Source organism: Sceloporus occidentalis, unplaced genomic scaffold (assembly GCF_023333645.1).
Source record: "Sceloporus occidentalis isolate IW3139 unplaced genomic scaffold, rSceOcc1.0.p SCAF_2, whole genome shotgun sequence".
Taxonomy (NCBI): domain Eukaryota; kingdom Metazoa; phylum Chordata; class Lepidosauria; order Squamata; family Phrynosomatidae; genus Sceloporus; species Sceloporus occidentalis.
The window spans coordinates 98069602-98095472 of NW_028316982.1; the positions used below are offsets into that span (position 1 = coordinate 98069602).

Consider the following 25871-nt stretch of genomic DNA (forward strand, 5'->3'; position numbering starts at 1 on the left):
CCGTGCCTTATGGCCGGACACGACTTGACAACCTTGTCAACAGGGAATACCGTTACTTAATCTTAACAGCCCCAGTATATCCAAACAGGATTGGGACCACAAAGAGTATAGGTTTAATTCCCTTGCCCCCAAAGCACAGGCCTGTTACAGACTGCCAAAATAAAGCTGCTTCGGGTCTCTTTGGAAGTATGCTATTTAAATGATGCATGGGTCCTAAGAGTCCGGAGGTTGCGCCAAAGCCACACTCCATTCCTAAGGACTGGAGTGCAGCTTTGGTACAGCTTCCGGATTCTTAGGATGCATGCATCATTTAAATAGCATACCTCCAAAGAAACCTGAAGCAGCTTTATTTTGTCAGTCTGCAATAGGCCATAGTCTCCATTTACTGTAGCTATTAACCCAAGAAGGGAAGCAACCATGGGGACCAAGTGACCTCTCAGCTTATCTCTCAAGACTAATAACAATTTTCAGGGGTGGGGCGGTCTGTGGGGTCTGAGGCTCAGAGAAAGACTTACAACCTTTCTCCCTGTAACCCATTGTGTTAATCCTTCACACACACCCCAGTCCACCCCATGACTGTTGTTTTAAAAAACCACGTTAAATACATTCATACACTTACATCATATTTGCTTTGGGCCTTGTGAACTGTGTTTAAAAAGTTACCATGTCAACATGAAATCTGTGCATCTTTCCTCCACACCGATGAGTCACTCATGCTGATTGATAATAATGCGTTGCCTTTATATAGTTACATGTGTCTGCAGCTCTTTGCATAACCAGATCCTCAGCGCTTCTCTTGTTCTGTGGTTCAGCTGACAGGGAGAAATGTGTGGGTTGTGCATGGATGTCCTGTGGCTGGTAATTTGAAGTGTTAAATCTGTATCAGAGCCCTTCAGGGTGGGTGCGTTGAAAGTGCAAATACGTTAATTTCCTTGAGATAGAATCTGTTAACAATTTACTACAGTAAAATATGATGTAAAGTATCTGGCATATACCAAGTATTTCTTCTCCACCTCACTATCTTTGGCTTTTGCACACTGAACATGTCTTTGTGACATGAAAAATTGATGGTGAGTATTTTGTCAACTAGTCATGAGCTGCACTGCTGAAATGCCTAGTTGATCTACAAACCTCTCAATGTTTTAAAAATATTGGTCTTTTTTTAGGGAGTTAATTTTAAACTCCTGCCGGTGCTATTTGTGATTTGGGAAATGAATAAACAATTCACACCATTTATCTTCACAATTGTGGTCTTGGACTTGGTAGGGATGGTCCTAATTTACATTTCCATCAAGACTTGCATTTTTATTTAAGTGCCGCTTCACAATCCATATGTGCTATTTATTTAAAGCTGTTGAGGACAAAGCAAGTAGCAGTACTGTATTTGCTCATGACAGAAATTCTACTCAGAACTTAAATTCAGCAGTGTTGTATTTGCTTTCTGAGTGTTGCTTAGTTATTAAGATGTAATGTGCTGTTAAAACTAATTTAAGAAGAATTAGATGGTGATTAGTTCCTAATTTATTTTTCACCATCTATGCCTTTGAATTGTCATGTTTGTTGTAGTCAACAAATGTGCTGAACTTCGTATTAGAGCTATTTCAGAACCCATTCAAGGTGCACTTACTAGAAAACTCTCAGAAGTCTTGAGACCAGAATTTCTGAAGGGTGGCTACGTTCCATGTGACCATCCCTGTGATCTGGAATAATTGTGTGAGCCCCTGTTCTTTGTTTCACCTCCTAAATAGGTGAAGGCAGTGGGGTATGTGAGACAGTACCTTTTGTTTAGCTGCGCTCAGTTATGGAGCCTCTCTGGCTCCTAGTTTCTCCAATGATGTCCTTTATGTGGATAGTAAAGAGAGCTTTGGATTGTTCACAGTTAATGCCACTCTGGTTTTCTTGAGTGAGTCCTGATTTTATTGTATTGATGGCATGTTTGGCTTCTGTAGTTTTGTATGTTGTTTCTTTGTTTTAAAATGTCTGTTAGCTGTCAGCTCTAAAAAGACATAAAATGAAATAACTCCGTCTTGACCCTTGGAAGACCGTAAGACTGTGATATAAAATTAACAACACTCGTGTGATCATAGCTTTGGTGAGTCAGTCTAGATAATAGAGTTTTATATTTCTAAAGATACTCATATTTGCAAAAGCAGGGTGAGGTTGCAGGGAAAAGAAACAGAATTCTGAGTCACAGCTAAAAAGAACATTCTATCATGAAGATGCCTCCTTTGTAGCTGAGAGGGTGCTATTAGTTCATATTATGAAAGATAGAGGTGATGATAATCATCTTACATTTAAACACTTGCCTAATTGCTATTGAGTACCAGGAATTTTATGGATGTGAACAGTTCTTCCAAAGTTTTTTTTAAAGAAAGAAAAGAAAAGAAACTGGGATAGGCTTTGCAGACATGATCCTATAGTTTAAAGGGCAAAAATTTTCCTTTCCAAAAAAATTCTTCACAGTTCTAGTACAACATTGTCATTTTATTGATGAATTATAGCACTCTAAATTGTAAAACAAACAAAAATAAAGGGCAATCTCCCCCATTATCTCTCAGAATTAAAGAGTACCCCACTTGAAGGTGGGAATAAGCTGCTGCAGCTGGTGCCAGGATTGGTCAGAAAATCATCTTGGACAATAGAAACATCTGGCTATACAAAAACCGCTGAGCACTACAGTGAAAATTCCTCCTGACACATTTGCTCTGTCTGGAGGAGCTCTAGAGACTCCTTGATGCTGGTAAGTAGGACATCCCAAGGCCAAAGTGCAGGAATATCTGTCACAGCAGATCCTCCCAAAGAGAAAGGGAGCTATGGTGGCAACTATTGGAGCAGTAGGTGGTGGAAAGAACCAGTTAAACTCTGCTGATTTTGCAGCTCAAGGCCCATGAGAAGAGGCACAGCAAGCACCTTTTTGCATAAGTCTGGACCCAGCAACAAATAAATTTCACAAACAAAGGGGAAGGAATGTATTGCTGCCTTCCTCTATTTCCAGTGGTCCTGAATTCATTATAACTCTAATGCTATTTACAGGTTAGGAACATGGAAATCTGGAAATCTCCACAGGAAAATGTGTAAATATCAGTCAGACAGGTACAGTGAGGTTTGGGAGATGAAAATGGGTTTCTGCCCCTTTGTATCATCTTCCTATGTTTCTATATATAGTCTCTATAGTAAGGGTTTCTGTCCCTTACTATAGTCTCTCCATGTCATGGAAGGCTCAGATGAGCCACTGAGTCCCTGTTACATTATTAACCACAGGCAGTTGCATCTCTAAGTAAAGCCATAGACACTGTTGGGGTACTTGAAGCATCTTTGGCATCACCATTTCACAATCCCCCTTTCTTATCATTTGTGCACTATTATTCATTTGAGCAACGTACAATAATTGCCACCTCTTCTTTCTCTTCTTTCCTTTTATCAATGAGTTCAGACATTACTTTTTTCTTCTCTGGTTTTGTCATCTGTGTCCAAGGTTCCTTTGCAGGTGAGGGTGGGAGAAAAACCAAATAGTGGAGATGCAAGTGGAAAATGGGAAATCTCACATAGGAATAATTGGCACAGGTAGCATCTAAAGTTGGTTATTTCTGGAAATGGTGAGAAATGGATTGCCTAGGTGGGGATGCTGCAAAAATTAATGTGTGGGCGTGCAAATCAGCACTTTTGCATACACACCCTCTTGTGTACTTGCTTTATTTGGACATGAGCCATTTTTAGAGGCTGAAGGAGATATATAAACACATTGTGAATATATTTACATAGCCTATTCTTTATCCTCAGTATGCTCTCCACCCTCCCCCAAATCCTTCAGGCAGGTGCCATTGTTCCTTGTTCTGGACAGGCAGACTCCTGTATGTCACATAGGAGGATTCAGAGCAGGAGTAGCTTGTCTGGGCACAAGTAGTCCCTAAGGTACTAAAAGGATGGGCCTGGAGGACAAAGACTGAAACTCTAAGTGACCAAGATTCAGGACCAAGTAAAACCATTTTACTTTTTCCTCTAAAAGAAAATGCACCTGAGTTTAGGGCATCTGACATTAGGGTGTATTGATAACTTGGACCATTTTTTAATGTGTAAAATCGTACTAGTCCTTGTTCACAGTACTTTTCTGTCTTGATCATGTGAGGTGTTCTTTGAAACTTCTGTTGCTGCTGGCCATAGGCGGAGGCTTCAGTCCTTCGAAGAGTTTTTCCTAATTTGTATTCTTTAACTTAGCTACTCAAGTACCATGGAATGTAATTGACCATTTTTTTAATAAGCATAACAGATAAGTTCTCAAAAGATACTTACAGTACTCCAGCCTGCCACACTTATAATTTGTTAGTTTTGTGGGGCTGGGAGAGTGTTCTGTGACGTAAGCTTCATTGCCTGATGGAGATTTATCCTTTGCAGCTGCTTGCCTATTTAGAACCTGCTAATAGTCCTGCCCCCTTTTAATGCTGTTTCATTTCTAGAGGTGTTAATCCATACAGCTCTAGTTTTTCCTAATTGAGCCTTTATTGTAGACTTGCCTAGATAATATTCTTAATTTTTCTTTCATTCCTTCCTCTATATGATTTTTATTTTAAAAGAATACCCATGTTTCAATCCCTGAGTCCAAAACATCTTCCCCTACCCATTTCAGTGACTTCAAAATATCCAGAACATGCAAATAAACAAGACTGGGCACAAAGAACAAGACAAAACCCAAGGCACTCTTTTGTCTTTCTCTTTGCCACAGATACACAATATAAGCAGGATTTGTACTTCTTACTTTTTGAAAGTGGGCAAAATTGTGTTAGCAAATTGTGTTGGCGTGATTCTGCTGCACTGTGTTCAGTTTCACGCCTGGCTTCCAGATCCGCAGAGTTATGAATGTGTTCCTCTGGTCCAGACTTTAAAAGAGTTCTACTGGGTGCTGATCCTTATCCAAAATAGGTTCAGCATCTTGAATGGCATCTTTAAAATTCAGACTAGAACCCAAACCAGATTATCACTCCACTGGCACAGGATCCACCAGCTACTACAGTGTAATGCTACAGAGAAATTGATGAGGTAGGTACTGTACTTACCCTGTACAAGTCACCCTCATGTATAAGTAGAGGGAAAGTTTCAGGGTAAAAATCATGGATTGTGATACAACCCATGGATAAGTCAAGGGTAAAACTTAGGGGGCTATAACAGTGGATGGAAAGGGGAAAAATTACTTCTGTTCATAGTTTTTTGTGGGTTTTTCGAGCTCTGTGGCCATGTTCTAGAAGAGCTTATTCCTGATGTTTTGCCAGCATCTGTGACTGGCATCTTTGCCACAGATGCTGGCAAAACGTCAGGAATAAGCTCTTCTAGAACATGGCCACATAGCCCGAAAAACCCACAAAAAACTATGGATGCTGGCCATGAAAGCCTTCGACTTCACAATACTTCTGTCCATCCTTCTTCTCTGGACCTCTCCTGACCACCTAACACTTCCCAAGTGCTGGAGGAGAGGTTTTAACATCAGGTTGGAGAGGAAAGGAAGTGGACTTAAAAAGGGTGTTTCTTTGATGGGAAGAGAAGGTGTTAAAAGCAGACGGGGAAGAAAAAGAAGTGTAGTTAAAAGTAGTGTTTCTTTGATGGGAAGAGAAGGCTTTCAGATTGGATTGGGAAACTTTCACACACACAGGGACACATGCAAAAAACCCTGCCTTGAGGCACAAAGAGTGGGGCAGCACAGGGGGGCCCATTTCAGGATCTTTCTAACCAGTATTAGTGTATTGACCCATATATAAGTCAACCCAGGATTTTAGGGTTGATTTTGTGGCATAAATTTCTTGACTTATAGCTGCGTATGTACAGTAAAACTGACTCAGGTGGACATGAAAAAGATTCTTTTGAGTTTGTTGTTCAGTTTATCTTCAGTTTCATAGCTGTCATTCAACTAGCTGCTTAAATGTGATGTCGTGGGAAAAAATGTTCTATTCCCCTGGGTTACAAATATTCTTAGAATAGTGTTATTACAAGTTTTTGGAACAGTTACGTGTTAGCTGTTCTTTCAAAGAAATATAAAGTTCTACTTCAATCATATGTTATTCATGATTGTTGAATTTAGCATTATTATTATTATTGTTGTTGTTGTTACTTAAAATACAGTGAAGGTCCAGCACCCCCCCTCCGCATCCCATATGGCAAAACCCATGAATGGTTATTCAGTGGTGTGTATGTGTGTGCATAAATGCACCATTGAATAATATGGAGTCGTGGTGGTCAGATTCGCAGATTGCCAGCCTGCCAATATGAATGGTCCAGTGTACAGCTCATTAAAGCTCACTAATACTAATGGAACCTTGGTAAGTGAAAGTTGGCACCAACAGAGGTTTTAGCCCAGCACTTTCTAGAGTCACCTCAAGTCTTCAATGGGACTATTGATTAATGTCTCCACTTTACAAATGTTGATGTTCTTAATAGCACATAGGGAAAGAGGTGGCCTTTAGATAGCCCTTCACTTCAGATTTTTAAAGTTCTCATAATTAATTACTGCTCATATGGGTAATTGAAGCTGTATAATTTTGTATTTTTGTTTAATTTTGCTCATATTTTCCAATTTGTATTTCTGAAGGCATTTTCCAGCTGGATTCAATTTTGTACATGCTTCTCTAGACATTTTGTATATTTCCTGCATGCATGAGTTTATGGTGACTTGCAGAATAGTTGGCACTTACTGTTCATGAGCATATGAATATACCACATGAGCAACATAATGTAGTACTATCTTAGATTTCATCTTCATTGGTGCACAGTAGATTGCCAGTATCATGTGCAGCAGTGTTTTATTAGAAGTGACACTTCATGATTGTTCACAAGAAAAGGTCATTCTATGAGTTGAAGAGAACTCCTAGGAGACATATAGCTTTATAGGTGGGAGCCGTTGACTGGTAACCTAGAACAGTTTTGCTAGCATATTTAGAATTTAACTCAAATCCTGGTGAATAACAGAAGATACCGTTTCAATTCCTTTTATCTTTTAGTATTTGATAGCTCCTTTTACTATGGCAACAGTATTCAGTTTATGGCCAGAGAGATAAGTATGATTGTTGTGCACCCTTTGAATGATTTGTCCAGTAAAACATCCTATTTGAAATGCTGAGGTCAACATGGCAATAATATACGGTGCCCTTTCAAAGGTTCTCTCATGTAGAAATCCTAGAAGACCTCTGTCCTTAAATACGGTGTCAGCCCTACTTTTCAGCTGTTCCTGTTTACTGCAGACCTCACCTGACCCACCTTCTGGATCACCAAACCAAAAACAGCCTGCCTGGAGTTTATTAAATTTCTTGCTTTTGCTTTTGGTTTCTGTCTAAAAAAATCAAGCATCTGGAGGTCAAGGTATGGGGCAGGTCAGCTGTATTTGAATTTGTGTGTCACATGTTTTGCAGGCATGATTAAATGTACTCTTACACTAAATATAAGAGGTCGTATTTCATACAGAATGAATTCTTATCCTTGGCATCTAACTTGAATTCAGAGTTCTGCCCAGTATATAACAAAAGGAAGAAACTCTCTTACAGGACTCTTCATTTTGCCAAAGGTCTGTTAATGTCTGTAGTTGATTCCACAGTGTAAAAAAAAAAAAGAGAGACCTCTGCTATTCTTACGTAATTTGGAATTTTATCTGCGTTTCAACTAAGTATAAAATTCAAATAATTTTATACTACCGTAGTCAGTATTTTAGAGATGTTACTCTCTGAAGCTAGAATGCTAAACCAGTGATCCTCTGCTGGCAGCTTTGTTTCTGATTCCCAACTTCTATGAAGCTCAGAAACCTGACACTTGTGAATCATTTCTTGAACTGTTATATCTGAACTTTGCGTAGATGGGTGTTCTCCCCCTCAGTGAAACCTGAGTACTTGGATTAAAAAGGGAACTGTACTTCTAAAAGATTTTGCTCTTGGCTCCTTCGGACAAGTGTACCCTGAAATGACCTCCCTAGACTGGCATGCAACATGTTCCTCAGAATAAAATAGTGGCAAGTAGTTGACTAACACCTTAGTGCTCTTTTTAGGAGGTCAGGGGAAATTATTAGATGCGAAGTATTAATGTTGTAGAAATTATAGTCAAATATTGACTTGAATATTCATCCCAATACAGTTTTGGAGAAAGAAGGGCAAATGAACTTTGGTACAGGATATCTTCCTCTCTGCCATTTGGCTAAAGGCAGACTTCAGAATTATTGGAATAAGTGTGAAGGAAGTGAAAACTAAAGATGGGTCACCATAACATTGAAAAGCTAATTAACCAATGTGATGTTAAGGCCAGGGTATGGGAAAAGGCAAGCATGGAGAAATGCATAAAACCTTTCCCACTTTTGAGGACTTAATTTTTTTTTAATTAAAAAGTTAGAAATTGGAGAATATTAGAGACAGAAACTCACATGAAATATTTTTCTTTTGAAATGCATGGAATTTCTTTAAAGACAAGAGTAGGACATACTCAGAATGTGTACTATGAAGACTTTAATCTAAGTCTGTGTATAGACTCTCCAAAGAAGAGATACAAGGATTCCCTGAAACAACATCTCAGGCTCGGCCAAATTGATCACCAACAATGATCCGCCCTGGCCTTGCATCGGGAGGCATGGAGATGTACTATCTATGATGCTGCAGCCTTTTTTGAAAGCTCACCCCGAACGAGTCTCAAAGAGAAACAACAACGCAGAAAGAACCACAACCCAGAAACATCACCCAAGGAGACTTTCTGCTGTGCTTTCTGCATCTGGACTTGTTTATCTCGGATTGACCTTTTTTGTCATCAGCGTGCTTGTAGAAAGTGCAGGATGAGTCCTTCCTGAATCTTCGTTCGGGAAGAAAAGCCAGAAAGATAGCATTAGAGCAATAGAATTCTGAATTTATACACTGAGACAGTGTTTAATGTGCATGAGATTGTTTTCTTTTACCTTGTAAATTTGTGGTTTCTCTTTGCAGCTTACTTTTCCTTAGTGTTCCTTTGTTATTAGGTATATTTGCAATTATATGGTCTTCTGCATCGATTGTGGAAGCTTGTTAACAAGTAAAGGTAATAAGCTAGAAAGTAAGTCCTTAACACTGATTTGGGATAGCATTGATTTCAAAACCCAGTGTGCTGTAGCAATAGCATCCTAATGTGGCACGGGGGCGGGTGCACTGTTGGCTGCTCATCCCCCCCTCACTGAGATGCAAGAAAAGGAAAACAGATAACCAGCTGCCAGGAATGTGAGCTGAGCAGTGAGATATTGCCAGTCTGCATCAAGTCAAGCCTGTGTCCTTCCCAGCTCCCCTTGGTACTTCCTGGAGTAAAGCAGAAAAAGATGGGGATTGGGCAACTGATTTGTCCTCAAAGAAGTAGCCCTGCTACTGTTGCTGCAGAAGGAAAAAGGGAGGAGGAGAAAAAACAGAATCTAGCAGTCATGTTAGGACAGACTTATATTTTAGCATGAACATTTTGTAGGCAACTATCCACTTCTCAGATGTAGAGGCTGAGGAAGTGGGTTGATATCCACAAAAGTCCATGCTAAAATATAAATCAGCTCATCTTATAGAGGCTTGTAAAGTCTTCTCCTCTTTACCTCCTTTTTTTTCTTTGACGTGTGCGCTCAGTTGTGAGTTATACATTTCCTTCAGAACCTTTTCTTCTCTGCAAAATGGTGAGTCCAGTGGAGATTTTCCAAAATTTAGAAGGTATCAAAGGGCCATATTTTAAGGTTCCCAGATTCTAGGTATTGTACCCAGTACCTATTAAGATCATTAGCTGGCACAAATTCTAACATTTCATTTTTTAATTTTAAATTTTAAAAAGAGTGCTGTTCTTTATTACACTTCACACAGGGCAAAGACATGCAATCATTACATGCTTTCCAGAAAAATATAAACTCTGTTGTATTTTCCTCAGGCTCTTGAAATCTGAACTGGATGCTCCCAGATGGAAATGAGATTAGAGAAAGCCAACTAGGGGAAGTGGATGGGAGAGATACTTATAGAGGAAGGGAAGATGTTTATTGTGGGTTTTAGATTACAGTGGTTCCTCCACATTCGCTGGGGTTAGGGGTGAAGGACCCCTGTGAATGTGGGAAAACTGCACATTAAAAAACCCTATTCTTTTTACCTGTGAAAACAACTTTCTGGGAATCTCCAGGTCTTGCAGTGCAATTCCATGATCAACACCTGCCTGAAGTTGATCATAGAATCATGTTTGAGGACTTACAAATGCCTAGAGAAGTATGTTCTCTAAGAACATCTAGATTCTCCAGCATAACTCTATAATCAACTTCTGGCAGAGTTGCGTTGGAGGACCTAGAGATTCCTAGAGAGAATATTACATATTTGTAAGTAGCTTCAAATAATAAAGGAAATTATTTGGGATGGGTTAATTCTACATTTTCTTGTTTTTGGTGTATGGTACGGTCTTTAGAATCCATGAATCCCTATAATAAGCAAGATTCAACTATCTTTCATATTTTTATGCAGATTTCTCCTTTGGCATATTATTTATGCAAGTGTACCACTCCCATTGGCTAAATGCACAGATAATCAATACACCATCTTCAACTGTTTATTTTTTGTTCTGTTAATTTCATCTTGAAAGGATGACATAGTAGTGGAATGCTTTTATAATACAGCATGGTACAAAAGTTCATAATGTAAATGAATAATGGTATATACTGTTAGAAGTAAAATCTGTAAGCTTTAAACACTTGTGTACTGTCCCTTCCAGTTAAGTTCCTGAGAATCTCAACTTGGCCTCAAAACAATGTCTAGTTTATGTGGTAGAGAGTCTTTCAATTGTTTGAGGTTGTAGATTTTATACTCCTTGGTTGGCTATGTTGGTTGGGGCTGATGGGAATCCTAGTCCAAAACATCTGAAGGGCACCAGGTTATCAATTCCACTCTACCTCCCATTGTTATGTGAAACAGTGCAGAATGCATTCCTGTGTAGAAATAATAAACTAGCTCATACTTCAGATTGTTTCCAACTTGTGCTTTAAGTCCATTTATGCTGATGCAATCCATGTCAGGCTTTTCCCATGGGAAGGTAACAGTTTCAGAATTTAAAAACTGTAGCATACATTTTACTGTCTTTCTGCTGTGTTTTATATGCAGTAAAGGTACAGAGCTATCTAAATTATTTCATATGGAATAAATATATGCAGCTATCTAAACTGGCAATGTTCAGCTCTGAACTAGTCAGTCATTCCCTTATGGATTTATAAAACTGCATTATCTTGTGTTTAAAAATTCTCTTTAAATTTGCGTTGTAAATTTTGGGAGCACTGCATTTGATCCTAAAGAGAGTCTAGGTTTCAATTTTTAATCTGGGATTTATTTAAGTAACATTGCATATATTTTTCATGTTTCCTGTAGGAGCTAAGTGATCTACAACGTGACCCACCTGCGCACTGTTCAGCAGGACCTGTTGGAGATGACTGTAAGGCTTTTATAATTGATGGCAAAAAAAAAAACAACCTTTGCCCCTTTACTTGTTTAATTCTTTAATAAAGTGGATGTTGTTGTTTTTTTCAGTGTTCCATTGGCAAGCAACTATTATGGGACCTGTAAGTATGCCATTACATGAATTAATTAATCTTATGATTATTATAGAGAAGTACACCTTAATAGAATTTTCCATCTACTGAGCAAAGTATTTAAATGTATTGCTGCATTTAAGACTAGAGTAAGACTAAATTTTTCTAGAAAACATTTTTGCCATTTAATTATTGTAGGTGAGTTGGTTACATGCTAAGGGGCGCAGCAGACCGGCACAATACACCAGCTTGGAAGCAGCGTGGGGTGTGTGGCATTTAGACGATGATCCCCCCAAGCCGGCATCATGCCACATGCCCACCCACATGGCAGGCAGCATTGTGGTGTTCTGGCAGCAAGATGTTCATACACCACAGGAGCGCAGAAAAGCTGTGGCAGTGGCGGAAAAGCCACCCTTTTTCTGGCACAAAAAGGAGCAGCATTTTGCTGCTGCTTTTTGTGCTGGTAAAAAGCCAGATTGGGGCTGTGGTGTGCAGTTGCCATGGCCTCTATCCAGCACTCAAATCTGCACGACCATCTGTTTCATCCCTGTGTCATGCTTTCAGTCTCTGTGAACTAAAGCAACATTTAACTGACATTGAGCCTATTGTTTAGTACCTTGAAACTGTGGATATTTTCAATAGCTTGCCATTTGGCTTGCAGTACCACCTGCATTCTTTCTAAACATATTCTGCATTTTCTGGAGTTACAGAAAACATTTGTCAGATAACATTTGTACTACTGTAGCAGACTTTTAAGATGAAATATGGTAGGGGGCAGTTTAAGACGAGATCCAAGCCCTTCTCTGAACTCTATAAGTGAAAGGAGCAGACTATGATTATTTGAAAATCAGGGAAGGTATTTTACATGTAGAGAGTACACTTCATCAGACTGCATATTTATTTAGCAATTTAAGGAATTAAAACTGAGCTCAGGGAATTTCAAATGTAAACCTTTCAAGAATGCTGATTTGCAGCATAGTGAACATATAATCATGTTTTCAGAAATGGATTTCTGAATTGTGTTAATAATATAATTGTTACTATTAGGACTGACTTCATCTAATTTCCCTGTCACCTCATTTTTTACAGTCCCATCCCAACTTTGTATGCCATATATGTACATAATTGTTTTCTATAATGTAGTAGATAATACTTAATGTATCTAACAAACTGAACATATAGTCAATGAAAGTTTCAGCTATAATAAATATGTTAGTTTTAAGGCACCACAGGACTGTTTTTGCTACAACAGATTAACATGACTTCCCTTTTGGAAATTAAGGTCATATTATCGCGATAAAACAGATTATAATGATACGTTCATATAACCATGGAGTGCATGGAGTTATTTATGCTGCGCTTCCACAGGAGTGCAGAACAAGTCAGGAAGTGACAATAAGTATAAAATTGGGAATCTCCATTTTGTCCTTTGGAGTCCAGGTGGCGCAATAGTTAAATGCCTGTATTGCAGCCATTCACTCACGAACCACAAGGTTGTGAGTTCAGTACAAGCCAGGGACTCTGGGACAACTCAGCCTGGCATCTTTCCAGAGCTCTCTAAAATGAGTACCCAGATTGTTGGGGGCAATTAGCTTACACTTTGTAAGAAGCTTAGTGATTTACTAAGCAGCTTATAAAGTGTAAGCTAATTGCCCCCAACAATCTGAGTACTCATTTTAAGAGAGCTCTGGAAAGATGCCAGGCTGAGTTGACCCGGAGTCCCTGGCTGGTACTGAGCTCACTAAGCAGTATAGAAATGTTGTTGCTATTGCTTTTCAAACAAATACTTAGCTTACTGAAGGTTGAAGACATGCCTAAACTATCTTAAGCCATAAAATGAACTTAAAACTGAATAAAGTGTTCTGTGGCTTGGGATGTAGTTCAGTGTCTTTTCCCTTCCCATGATATGCATCATAGAAGAAGAATATTTAATAGTCTGTGAAATAAGGAGTTTCACAACTGTTTAATTTACTTGGCTTCCACAGGTTGCAGGTGTCATCTTTTTCTTGCCAGAATTTTAATGTTTATTTATTTAATTTAGATCCCTCTTGTCTGTCAACATAGGATGCAAAACACCTTACAGGATAGGTTAATAGAAAATACAGCTAAAATGTTTATTGCCTGGGTGCGGAGTGTTAATTGTTTAGCACCTACAGCTGTGGTACAGGCTTGGAGCATTTCGTTAACCAAAATGAGATAACCAGTACTTTATAATAAATACCCTTGTTTTAATGATAACTGGGCTTCACTATTGTACATTGCTGAAAATGCTGGTCTGCTTGCTGAGTTCATTTAGGCTGCAGTAACTCTGTCCTCAGCAGGTTCACGTTATGTTGTTCCAGGCTGTCTTCTAAGCCCTTGCAAGAGATCCTAGAAACGTGTCAGGAACCTAATACGTGTGCAGCTGTTCTTTTTGGTTTCTTTTTATGGTTGTTTACCATCCTGCCTTGTTTGGCCAGATCATAACCTTCCAACAGAATACATTAGTGACAGACAGCAGTCCGTTATCAATAACACAGTAATTCCTGCTGCTGTTTGGCTGTTAATGTTACAGTATCATCCCATTTCCCACTAAGATAAGAATGTTAGTGACAGCACATTATATTTATACTAAAAAGCTTTTTTTTAATCCATTAAAAGGGGCATTTATTACCTTTACGTTAATTCTAAATTGGCATTTAAAATTGCTTTATATTATTATTACACTAAAAACCTTGCCAGAATGAAGGTGAAAAATTCCATCCACGATTCTACTCCCCCATTCTTCTCCCACCCATATTTTTTGCTTTGGTAAGAAGGAAACAACTGTATGAATTTTCGAAAACCACATTTCTGTTCCTCACAACCAATGAAAGGCAATTACACGCACACACACACACAGACAGAGGAATGATGCAATAGCAAAACAGCACAGTTCATCAAATTGAACTAATACCCAGTTCAGCATTCTAGCCACTAAGGAATGAATATAAATCAAAGAAATTTCAACCCAAGCTCCTAATAACCCCAAAAGAAGACTCATAAAATTTTTCAACAACCATTACCACCAATTATAGTAGTCCAGTCCACCTCCATTGATCCAGTATTTGAAAAGATTAAAAATGGAGGGTTAATACTGATAAATGTGGCATCATCAAGCAGTCAAACAAAGGGCTGCAACAGGCAAATAAACCTGTAGCTGCCCACTCTGCTGTCACCCAAAAATACAAGGGAGGGTAGGCAGCATAGTGCAGAAAAAGTGGGGAGAACAACTCCATCTCTCTTGTCTGTCAGTTTTTCCCTATCATTCGTACTCCTTTCTTTTCCCATGTATGTCTCTGTGCCATGAGGCAGCAAACCACCAGTTTTCTCTTCCTAATCTTTCTTCTCTCCTGTCCTTGTCTCCTCTTGTGCTTTGTGCCACCTGCAAGTGCCACTGCCTACTACAGAGTGAAAAACTCTTGATGTGAACAGTTAGGAAGGTGGCAAAGGGGAGGGGGGACAATATAGTCAACAAAAATGCTGTATGTGATATCATTTTAAGAAAACGTCATCAAAATTGTCTTACAGTAGATTTTTATCCACAGATTTTTTATCCACAGATTCAACCATCTATGGCTTGAAAATACTGTAGTCTAAAAGTATATAGGTTCCAAAAAAAGGAACCTTGCGTTCACTATTTTATATAGGGGACACCATTTGACTATGCTATTGTATTTTGATATCCATGGAGGGTCCTGGACCCAAACCCTAGCGGACACCACTGTACTTCATTGAGGGGGAAATACTGTATGACCTGCTTTGAATTTAAAACTTAATTTAATGTAAATACTCCCATGTCTTGGTTGCAATCCATAAATATAGCAACATAAATACATAGAGAAGGCTGCATACAATTTATTTTATTGCACTGGAAATGGATTTCTTTCAAATGAAAAAAAGTACAATGAACCCTGAAAAAATAAACACTTTTAAGTTCACTATGACAGGAAGATTTCAAAGTAACTTTAAAGGAATTGAAGAAAATAACCATGTTTTGCTGCTCCTGAGGATCCAGAGACCTAAGGTCTGTTCAGACCTATCATAAAGTAGAAATTGGGGGCAAGGTGTGGGGGAATGCCTGCATCATTATTCTTACGCCGCTTCTCTTCTTCCTAGATTGATTGTACCACTGATCATGGTATTTTGCACTCTGCTATAGCGAAAGATAGCTATGCTGCATTTTTTGTTACAATGTTTTATTTATCTTATGTGTATGCCAGCAAATTTCTGTAAGGATAATGGCCTATCTATCCATTATGTATAAACATCTCCCATTGGTGCCATGGGGGTTTAATAATAGGTGGCAGAGAGAGGCAGAAAATTGCTAAGATCGTGGCTGAGCATTGCTGGAGTGCCAGTCACAGTTGGAACACATGCCTAGTATTAATTTTTAAAAAATGTGTTTGTAATCTTGCTTTTAATATAATATAGCGAGGGCTTTGTGCTCTGGTGGTATGAAACTCAGTGGGGAATTTTCAGTGTGCTTGGACAATGTATGTGATAATTGAACATCGATGGAAAAAGAAGGTAGTGCTTCAAATAGCTATGTACCATATGTATTTGAAGCAGAGAGGATTCTTGGACTAGTAATCTAGAAGCTCTGGTTCTCTTTATTTCAAATGGAGTTGGCCTTTCTAGGATACTCAAGCATTTTAGTTTGTGTTGCCTCTCCAGTGGTTATTTGTATCCCCGTAACCTATAATATGGGTGATGACTGCTTACGTTCCACTGAAGAACAGGTGAACAAAGACTGATGTTTGGCCAGCCTGCTAGGGACACATTGGCTAAAGATGGCTACAAGTTTACGTTCTTCAAAAGATTCTTTAGGGTCAAATGGGAATCTCATGCAAATAAGTAAAAAATTACTTTGTTAATTTGCTTGTTTTCCAGCCTGACAGTGCCTATCAAGGGGGAGTCTTTTTTCTCACAGTACATTTTCCAACAGACTACCCATTCAAACCGCCAAAGGTAAACCTCTTATGAAACAGTTTAAATGCAATTGATCACTGTAGATGAGAACTTGGATTTAACTGTTTTAATTAGTTGATTGGGGTCAACATAGCATATATAATATTACTAACATTGCAATAATACTAATACTGTTACTTATTATTATGTCTTCTAACCCACCTTTTTTGCCAGTTCAGGACTCCAAGAGACTAACAGCAGATTAAAAAACATGGTTAAAAATCCACAAGATACAAAAATTAAAATGAGATTAAAGAACTGAAGGATGGAAATCAGATTAACATTCATATACAGGGTGACTAAAAAAGAATGGTGCAAAACCAAATAACAGCTTTACTTTTGCAAGTAAACGTCTTTTTCAATAATCTAGTAATTAAAACACACACACATATACACATACCAATTAGAAAGATCCAACTAGAACATACCACTGAATCAGTGACACTTAATTTTACAGGTTTAGTGGATTTACTCTAGTTGGGACTAACAATTAAATTTAGACCATATTCTTCCCTTTTTGACATCCTTTAAAACTTTTTAAATGTTCAGCTTTAAAAAAAATTACAGTATTTGGTCACATCAGGTATGGAAAATGTTTGGTGCTCAATATATCATTGAACTACAAAGCTAATTACAGTGTCTTACTCAACATGGCTAATACTGAGGGTGAGAAGAGTTGCAGTCCGGTGACACCTAGAGGGCCACATAGCCTCCAGACCTGATATGAATAACTAGATTATTGGTTTTCACACTTTCTGCGTTCTCAGAACCCTTTCTACAAAATGTCTCTTGTTCATGAAATCCCTGAATTTTACAGAGTATCTTGAAAACTGTACAGGATACTAGTCAGCCCCAGCAATAATCGAGCTGTCCTTTAGGAAACTTTTCCTTCTTTACTGATCTTAATGAGTATCCCAGAATCTATGGTTTTCTCAGAAACTACTTGTTTGTATCATCTGTAGTAAGCAAATCACTTTCATGTATTTTTACTCTCTCACTAGTTTTACTATAATATTTACTCTCTCGTTAGACAGTGTTACTATAATTTGTGATATTAATTTTGCTGTGCCCAAGCACTCTTTAACCATATTATATAATACACCTATGATTCTATCAAGGTAGAAATGGATTTTAAGCTTAGACAGTGTTTTGTTGCTGCATATTTTATGCAAACTCTAGAGCTATACCTACTGTTTGTGCATTAGTAACAGAGTGGCTGGTTTCACACATAATGTTAAGCTAGGCTGTGGCTGGCTGCATTCTAGCTTATTGTGCTGAATGCTTGGTAGCAAATAAATACTAGTTAATTAACCAGCAGCAAACCATAATTTGAACACTTGGTTTGTTGTTTTACAGACTGTCATATTTAAACCATGATGTGTCAGTTCTGCCTCACCTCCCCCACAACTATAGTTTGTCCTTGGCTTTTTTTCCAGCTGCCCATCTGACAAAGGAGTTTACAAAAACGGCAGGAGAGAATCAGATCAGAAATGGGGAAAGCTAAGTATGGTTTGCTGGACCTCTGCAGGATAGTTCATGACCAAAGCAACAAAACCATGGCTAATACAAACTATGGTTTAATATGAATCAAGTGTAATATAATAAACCATTACTTGTTTATAAATCTAAAGATATTCTGTTTTTGAGAGATATTCTATAGAAGAATAAAATACAGAGTGTGAAAAGGAGAATTTGGTGTGGTTTGAACACTGAAAAATCTTAATAATTCTTCTGTTGCAGATCGCATTCACAACAAAAATATACCATCCAAACATAAATAGTAATGGGAGTATTTGTCTTGATATCCTGAGGTCACAATGGTCACCTGCTCTGACTGTATCTAAAGGTAACTGTAAATTGCAGTTTTAATTACCACCCTTGTTTCCTATCACACTTAATGACTGAAGATATGTCTAGTTTAAAAAACACCTTGTGTCTGAAAATTCCTGCAAAAGGTTCCGCAGGGTCTTTCTTTATTCCTATATTTTGTACCATTATTCACAGACAAAAAAGTGCCCATATGCTCCACCCACAAATGAATACAACTAAGTATGTGGGATAATCCATCTTTGCTTAAAATTTCACTTTTCAGTGTATGACTTATTACCGTGTTATCTTGCGTGTTTAAGAATTTATGTTTATTATATCCTCTGAAGCTGCAATCCTGGCTTGTTTTTTTTTTTTAACTGGAATAGAGAGTATTCTGATGAAAATCAGAAGACATTGCTAAGTGTGTCTTAAAAACACAGTATTGAAATCATGTACTTTTGATACGGAAAGCCCAGCACTGGTTGCCAGTTGTTTGCAAGCCCAGTTCAGGATGTTAACATCCTAGGCTTTGGGGTCAAACTGCCAGACTCATTGCGAACCTCTCCAGATGTTAAGGTCTTGAGAAGAGGCCCATCTGAGAACACCCCACCTACAGAGTCTTGGGGCACTGTTGCTGGATAGAACTACTGCAGTTTCTGAAGTTTGAGAGTGGAATATTAAGACTAGTCTGTGAAATCACATTGTCCAGCTAAGCCACTCAGTGTTCAGTATTCAGTATGCTTAACTTTAGACTGATCTTTTCAAAAATGACTTCACTGATATTTTTTTTGCCTTGTCTGTGTTATTGTCTTTTGTATAGTTACAGTATTTGTCTTTAACTGCATCATATCAGTTGGCTTGTATTATTCTGCTTGATTAATAAAATAATAATAATTAAAAAACATTCCATGTCTGTCCACTTGGTTCAGGCCAGTTTTACATCAACTATTACGCAGTGCCATTGAGCAAGGGCAATTGGAGCTGGAGGATGTGTAACTGTGTCACCTTATTCAAATGTGTTCAGTGGCTAGGTGGATAGATGAATGCAAGAATGTACAGGATCTATTAAACTTGGGAAAGACAATTTTGACAAACTGAACTACTGAATTATTATTATAAAACAGTGAATACTAAATCTATTCTCTGCCCTTATTCCAATGTTTCTGTCATTAAGTCTTTTTTTTCTTTTTAACCTAGTTCTTTTGTCCATATGCTCTTTACTTTGCGATCCTAATCCAGATGACCCTTTAGTACCAGATATTGCACAAATCTACAAGTCAGACAAGGAAAAGTAAGTATGACTGTCGTCACTTCAGCAATTTTGATCACTGCTCCTTTGCTTTGCTTCTTGTCCCTTCTACACACTCCCCCCACTCACCCTGGTGATTGAGCTGCATTCATATACTTTTCAGTTATCTTAATATCTGGTGAGATTAAGATTTATTTTTACTTCTACTACTTCAGACTCTAAATATTATTTTATTCGGACATTTGTGAACATCTCCTACTCTTGTCCTTTATGATATATCTTGCATTTTTCAAAATGGAGCCCTAATTAGGCTGCACAACTGTTAAAACATATATACTACAGGTCACCTTTTCCCCTATATTTGCTCTGAAGTATTCTGTACCCCAAAAAATTGTACGTCCAAGAGTTTACTGTATGATTTCTTTTAAAAAAAACCATGTATGGTGATGTGGTCACCTGCTGGGATTAAATGCAGTGATATTTTTATGTGATAAAACTTTTTGCCAGATTTTGGGAACCCTCCCATTTAAATATTAATATTTTCCCAAAAAATACTTCATACTCAACCTGATAAGACTTTTTTTTGGTAGTGTCAAACAAAATTGATGAGAGTATGGGTGTGCAGTCTTAAATTTGGGGGAATCACAGTTGTAAGTGGACTGAGATGGGTTAGTGCATGCTTGGCTTGCTGTTGTCTCCTCTCCTCAATCTAATGAAGATAAGTAGGTAATTTTAATGTAAGAAGCTTTCATGATGTAGCCCTAAGTTGAACAAGCAAGTATATTCTTATATTGATGCAATTTGGTTTCTAATCTCTTGCATTGTACTGAGTTAGGAAGAGAGAGAAAAAGTGGAGATGAAGTAATATGAGGGCATTGTGGAAAAGATAAATCACGTACTGATTCCACTATTTCCGTGTGCAGTCTTGAGCCTCTCCCAGGAGAATGCTTTTACCTCTGTTGCCAGGTTTCTGTCTGTCACTTGCACTCCAGCAATATCTCTATGTGGAATCTGTGATTCTGTCTACGCTCACCTGTATTACTGAACTAGCAAGCTGTCCATTTGGCCTGACACCTGCAGCCCATACCCTGAAGGATCTGGATGCACATATATCCACATTCTAGAGGTGCAATAGGTGTGCACCTTGGTGGTGTTTGGCCACTATTGGGCCCCTACCTTCTCCCGCTTGCATCCTGCTTGTCTGGGGAAATCTTCTACAGAAGCCTCACTTTGCATCCAAGAAAGTCAGTATTTGGCCTGCTTTAAGTAAAGTATTGCACTTTCTACTCAGTACTCAGTTTATTGCCCAGCTATGGGTCAGTATGCTGCTGTATACCATGATCCATATTAATTAAATCTGTATAATTTAGATATAGATGTTCTCTAAGAAAATGTAAGTGTAAGAAGATCACAAATGTAATGAATTTTAGAAACGGATTGTATCTGACTGTAGAGTTGGTATGTGGTGACATATTGAGTCGTAAGAATGTGTGATTTCACTTCTTAAAAATTTTCTTTGACAGATACAACAGACATGCAAGAGAATGGACACAGAAATATGCAATGTAAACTTTCAAGACTTTTTCATATATACCAGAGTACTGTAAATTCTAGGGTTTTTTCAAAATTAGAAGTAAATGGAGCACAGTTTACTGTTTTCAGTGTACCATGAAGCCCTTTTTGATTTTCACCCATATAAATGTGTTTCTGGAACAAGGAAATAACTACAAAAATTAACCTGAAGACTGTGATGAGAGTATTTATCCTTTTTGTATGCTTTGCAAAAGACATTTATTATGTTTTTAAAGATACGTGGACATCTGCATCTCCAGCCTACAAGATCCATACTGCAATTGTAGAGCAACCAAAATATTTTTTTGCTGAAAAACTAGGTGTTACATGAGAAATATTCTATGTGTCTTTGAGATGTCAGTCCTGTAAGTCTGTGTTTGAATTTCATTCTTTGTTAGTTCATTGTATAATTTGTATTTTTTTACTGTATAGACTATATTTTATTTACCATGCAAGTCAACTCACTTTAGATTTTCTGCACAGTATTGAAAAAGAAATACAACTGCTATTAAATAAGTGAAGCATTCCTTCTCAGAGGAATACTTATAAAAATACTTCTTAAAACAAACTTTGCACTCTAACTCTCAGTATGCTGATTATGGGGAAACACATGGTTTTGATTCTGTTGCATACTTTTATTGCAATGTGAATTAATTGCACTGCTCTGTAGAAAGAAATGTAACTACTTTTGTTCTATTCACAGCTGACTTTTTTATCCCATATGGGCAGTATAATCTTTACGACATTTTAACAAAACTGACTTGAAGCTTTTCCATATAAATAAAATGTGTTTTTTACTACTTGTCTTGGCTGTTCTTTAAGTCTTGCACATTCTTTATATGTGCTTGCCATGAAAAGATCAAAATATTGTTAAATATGTGAATTACTAGTGGGAAGAACTGGCCTATGTATTTGAGATTGCTATATATTCTCGGAGTATATTATGGTAGCTGCTGAACAAACTTTATTCATTGTGCTGTATATGATCTAGGTCATTGGATGTTGTAACAAGTATAGAAGAGCATATCTATGAGCTTGTGAAATCATAAAATCTTGCTGAAGTTGATCACTGCTAATGTTGAAATACCACTGATGTTACTTCTCTCATCAGTGTAACGATATTTTGATCTATTTCTTCCATATAGTAAACTAATGCTTCTGAACAGTTATATTTATACTTCAACATGCATGTATGAAGAAAAACAGCCTTAGGTGCTTTACAAATAAGAACATTTTAATTTGTTTACTTTGCTTTGGGGTACTAAATCCTTGTTAAAAACATTTAATTTGTGGCTGCAGTGATTCTAATTAAAAAAAAAGAACTTGCTTGTCTAGGAAGCTTTGCAGCCATAAACACAATTTGACCCCTTCTGGTGAAGGAAATATAATCTCAATGCTTTGCTACAAAAGAATAAAACAATAACTGGAAGACAAATGTGGCAAGCATCCCAGAGGCTATTTTTCTATTTCTGGCCTTTAAAAAGCTGTTTTAGTATTTTAATCTTAAAATCCTTGGAAAGTTCTGATGGCCTAGGAAATAAGTGTGCATTGGGCACTTATGCATAAATGTCATCTAGGTTTCTGTACCTCATGTAGGCAATCAAAAGATGGAAGCTGTATGAAATGAGCACTGAAATTTTCATTATGTTACTTCTCTAGGTATCATAGCTTGCTGTGAAATAGACCAGTCTCTGCAGATAGCCAATATGTGTTTCCAAGCAGTAAATTATTATTTTGTTATACTTGAAAAAGGGAACGCCGTACCTTGTAGAGAAAGCTATTTGCCACATTTTTTTTCATAAAACGTCAAGTGGTGGTAAAGGATTCTGATTGCGTGATTTCCCAGACATGTTTACCCCATCTGTCTTATGTGTTTATAACAGGTTAAATAGAATTTAACAGAAATAATAATAATATTATTCCCCCAATCCCTTACAGTGGGCTCTGTGAAATCTGGTAGCTTGATTTGCATGCCTGTTAAGTGAAAGAGCATATAGTCTTCTGCTTTGCTAATATTATATGGAGGCTGGTTTGAAACTGTTTGGATGTTACCATTGCTTTAAGGTGTGCATCATACAAAAAGGAACTTACTTACCATAATGCAAAGTCTTCAGGCTGAGCAAAAGGTGCAGGGCAGCAAACCTCTTTCCTTTCATAGGGCTCTTTGAAGATAAGTGTGTTGAAGCCAAGCTTGTCTCTAATCAGTGACATTTAAAACAGATGTTTGAGACTGGCTTTACATGCTGAGCTTTCAAACCAATCTTATTAATAAAACAGCACCTTTTAACAGACAAGCTTCATTGCCTGGACTTATTTTAGACCACAGCTTCAAATAATTAACCTTGTTAAGATTTCCCTCTTAAATACTTTGCGTATTCTAGTAAGTGTTATTTTGCTCTTTTAAGTGCTCCATTGTGAAGGTTCTTTCCCCCCTTCATAATCAAACATTTGCTCAGTCCTGGTGCTTCCATTGTGGTGGCATAAATGTTGTCTGTGCTTCAGTCCCCTCCACCAAATACCAGTTTATACTGTACAATGCCTTAGCGAGGGCACTAACTGAGCCATCCCATTCTCTGTATATTCCTCACTTGGCAATATTGGCATGACTAAAAGCAAAGGATCTGTATCACTGAAATTCTCAGAAGTGTAATGTTTAGTCATTCTAGTAAATGTTAAATAAGGCATACTTTCTAGCTACTTCTGATGTGATATTTTTCTGCCTAAACATGTCAGCTGAGGCTTGAATGAAAATAAAAGATCTGATTTGAAACCTGTGTGTGTAAAAGTCTTATTCTTAACTGCATCTTGCTGAGCGATTCAGAGGAGGAGTGACGGAGCTTCACACTTGTTAGCAGCCGTCCCTAAGTATTCGCTGCTTAGGTACACAGTTTCACCTAAACCTCTAGGAGAGGCTATGACTTCGAACAAAGATATGCATTAGTGTAGTGACAAATATGAGAGCCAGTGTGGTATAGTGGTTTGAGTGTTGGACTATGGAGACCAGGGTTTGAATCCCCATGGATTGCCTTCTCCCATACAAACAACTCCGCACGCTGAGGTCCTCTGGTAAAAATGTACTGCAGCCAGCAAAAACTAGGCTGGCGGCGGTTACCCAGAGGACATTTTCTTCTGCCATTCCCAAGTTATGGAATAGCCTGCGGAGGAGATCCAACATATTGTCAGTCTTGACTGCTTTAAAAAAGGTGGTCAAGACGTATCTCTTTCAGCAGGCTTTCCCAGACTAGCCTCTCAGTGGCCTCCCGTCAGTTGCCCCTCAATTGTCCCTGCTTAGTTTATAAGTAAAATGGTTTTTTTTTTTTTGTTTGTTTTTTGGTGGATGGTAGGGTTTATGGGTTATTATGTCTTACTATATTTTAATGTTGTTTTAGTGTTGTTAGCCGCTTCGATCTGCTTGGAGAGGTGGGATTTATTATTATTATTATTATTATTATTATTATTATTATGGAACCCCAGTGGGTGTCTTTAGGAAGTCACACACTCTCAACCTCAGAGGATGGCAATCACAAACCCCTCTGAAGAAACACGCCAAGAAAACCCCTTGATAGTTTCACCTTGGGGTTATTGTAAGTTGGGAAAGACTTGAAGGCACAAAACAGCAAGTGACAAATACAGCATTCCTAAATGCGCAAGATTGTAGTTCAACAGCTGTGTTGAACTGGTGTTTCCATGGATGACAGTGAAACTCAGAGAGCTAAACTAGGATGACCTGCCTAAAATAGGGACAATTAGGTTGGGACTACAGAGCTCTAACTAATTGGACTTGCTGTTGTTACTTAGACTGGAATTCTAGTCCCAACTAGGCCTGTTGAATCGGCTGTTGGATAGCGAGTCAGTCCATAGGTAAATCTGATTAATATTGTAGTACAACAGTCCCCAAACTGTGCTCTTTAAGGGATTTTGGACTTCAGCTCCCAGAATCCCAGACTATTGGCCAACATGGCTGAAGCTTCTGGGAACTGAAGTCCAACATTTCTCTTAAAGGGCACAGTGTGGGGACTGCAGTATGCAAAGGGATCACCTTGTAGCACCTTTGAGACTTAACTGAAAGAGAGACTTGGTAGCACTAGTCTTTATAGATTTGACCTCAGGCACATGGGGAATAAACAATTGAATAATAGGATTTCGGGCATAATGTGTGTTAAAATTAAGGACCTGGCGGTATAAAACCAGGGTGACCACCACAGGTCCTCCTTTTCTGGGACATGTCCTACATTTCAACCTTCTGTCAGGGAGGAATTCCAAAATATTCTCCATTTTGAGTATGACTAAGAAGCATGGATTCAATATTTATATGAGTGGGGTCCCCCCCCCCAGCTTTTATTGAGATTATTTGGTTATGCCTTCCATTTTTCTTCTTGATATCCACCATTTTGTGGTGCCTTTGTGGCTACATTTGGTCACTTTGTATAAAACCATTCTAGAAACGTTTTTGCTTTCACTAGTAAAGAGGCAGATAACAGTTATGTTCCTATAAAACATAATGCAAGAAGGTATGATGCAAGGAAACCATCACTATTTTGTGTGTGTGTGTTTATAAAACAATTCCCTCAGGCTCTGCTTCTTTAGTGGCAACCATGGGCTGCATCCACACTGGAGAAATAATGCAGTTTGAGACCGCTTTAACAGTGCTAGGGAATAATGAGAAATTTATTTATGTATTTAGGTATTTATATCCCTATAAATGTAGTTTATTGTGGCACCAGAGCTGTTTCTTCACAGAAA

General features: G+C 38.0%; 1 protein-coding gene across 2 annotated transcripts in view; it reads left to right on the forward strand.

The window, feature by feature from the left end:
- Nucleotides 1-23898, forward strand: part of UBE2D1 (ubiquitin conjugating enzyme E2 D1) — a 35368-nt gene extending 11470 nt beyond the window's left edge. For both annotated transcript variants that reach the window (XM_089510374.1, XM_089510375.1), the window contains 6 exons: nucleotides 11349-11412; nucleotides 11508-11539; nucleotides 16421-16498; nucleotides 18239-18344; nucleotides 19505-19598; nucleotides 21080-23898. In XM_089510374.1, coding sequence (XP_089366500.1) covers nucleotides 11349-11412; nucleotides 11508-11539; nucleotides 16421-16498; nucleotides 18239-18344; nucleotides 19505-19598; nucleotides 21080-21125 — 420 coding nt within the window. In that variant the 3' untranslated portion in view covers nucleotides 21126-23898. The remainder of the gene's footprint in view (nucleotides 1-11348; nucleotides 11413-11507; nucleotides 11540-16420; nucleotides 16499-18238; nucleotides 18345-19504; nucleotides 19599-21079) is intronic.
- The last annotated feature ends 1973 nt before the right edge of the window (nucleotides 23899-25871 follow it).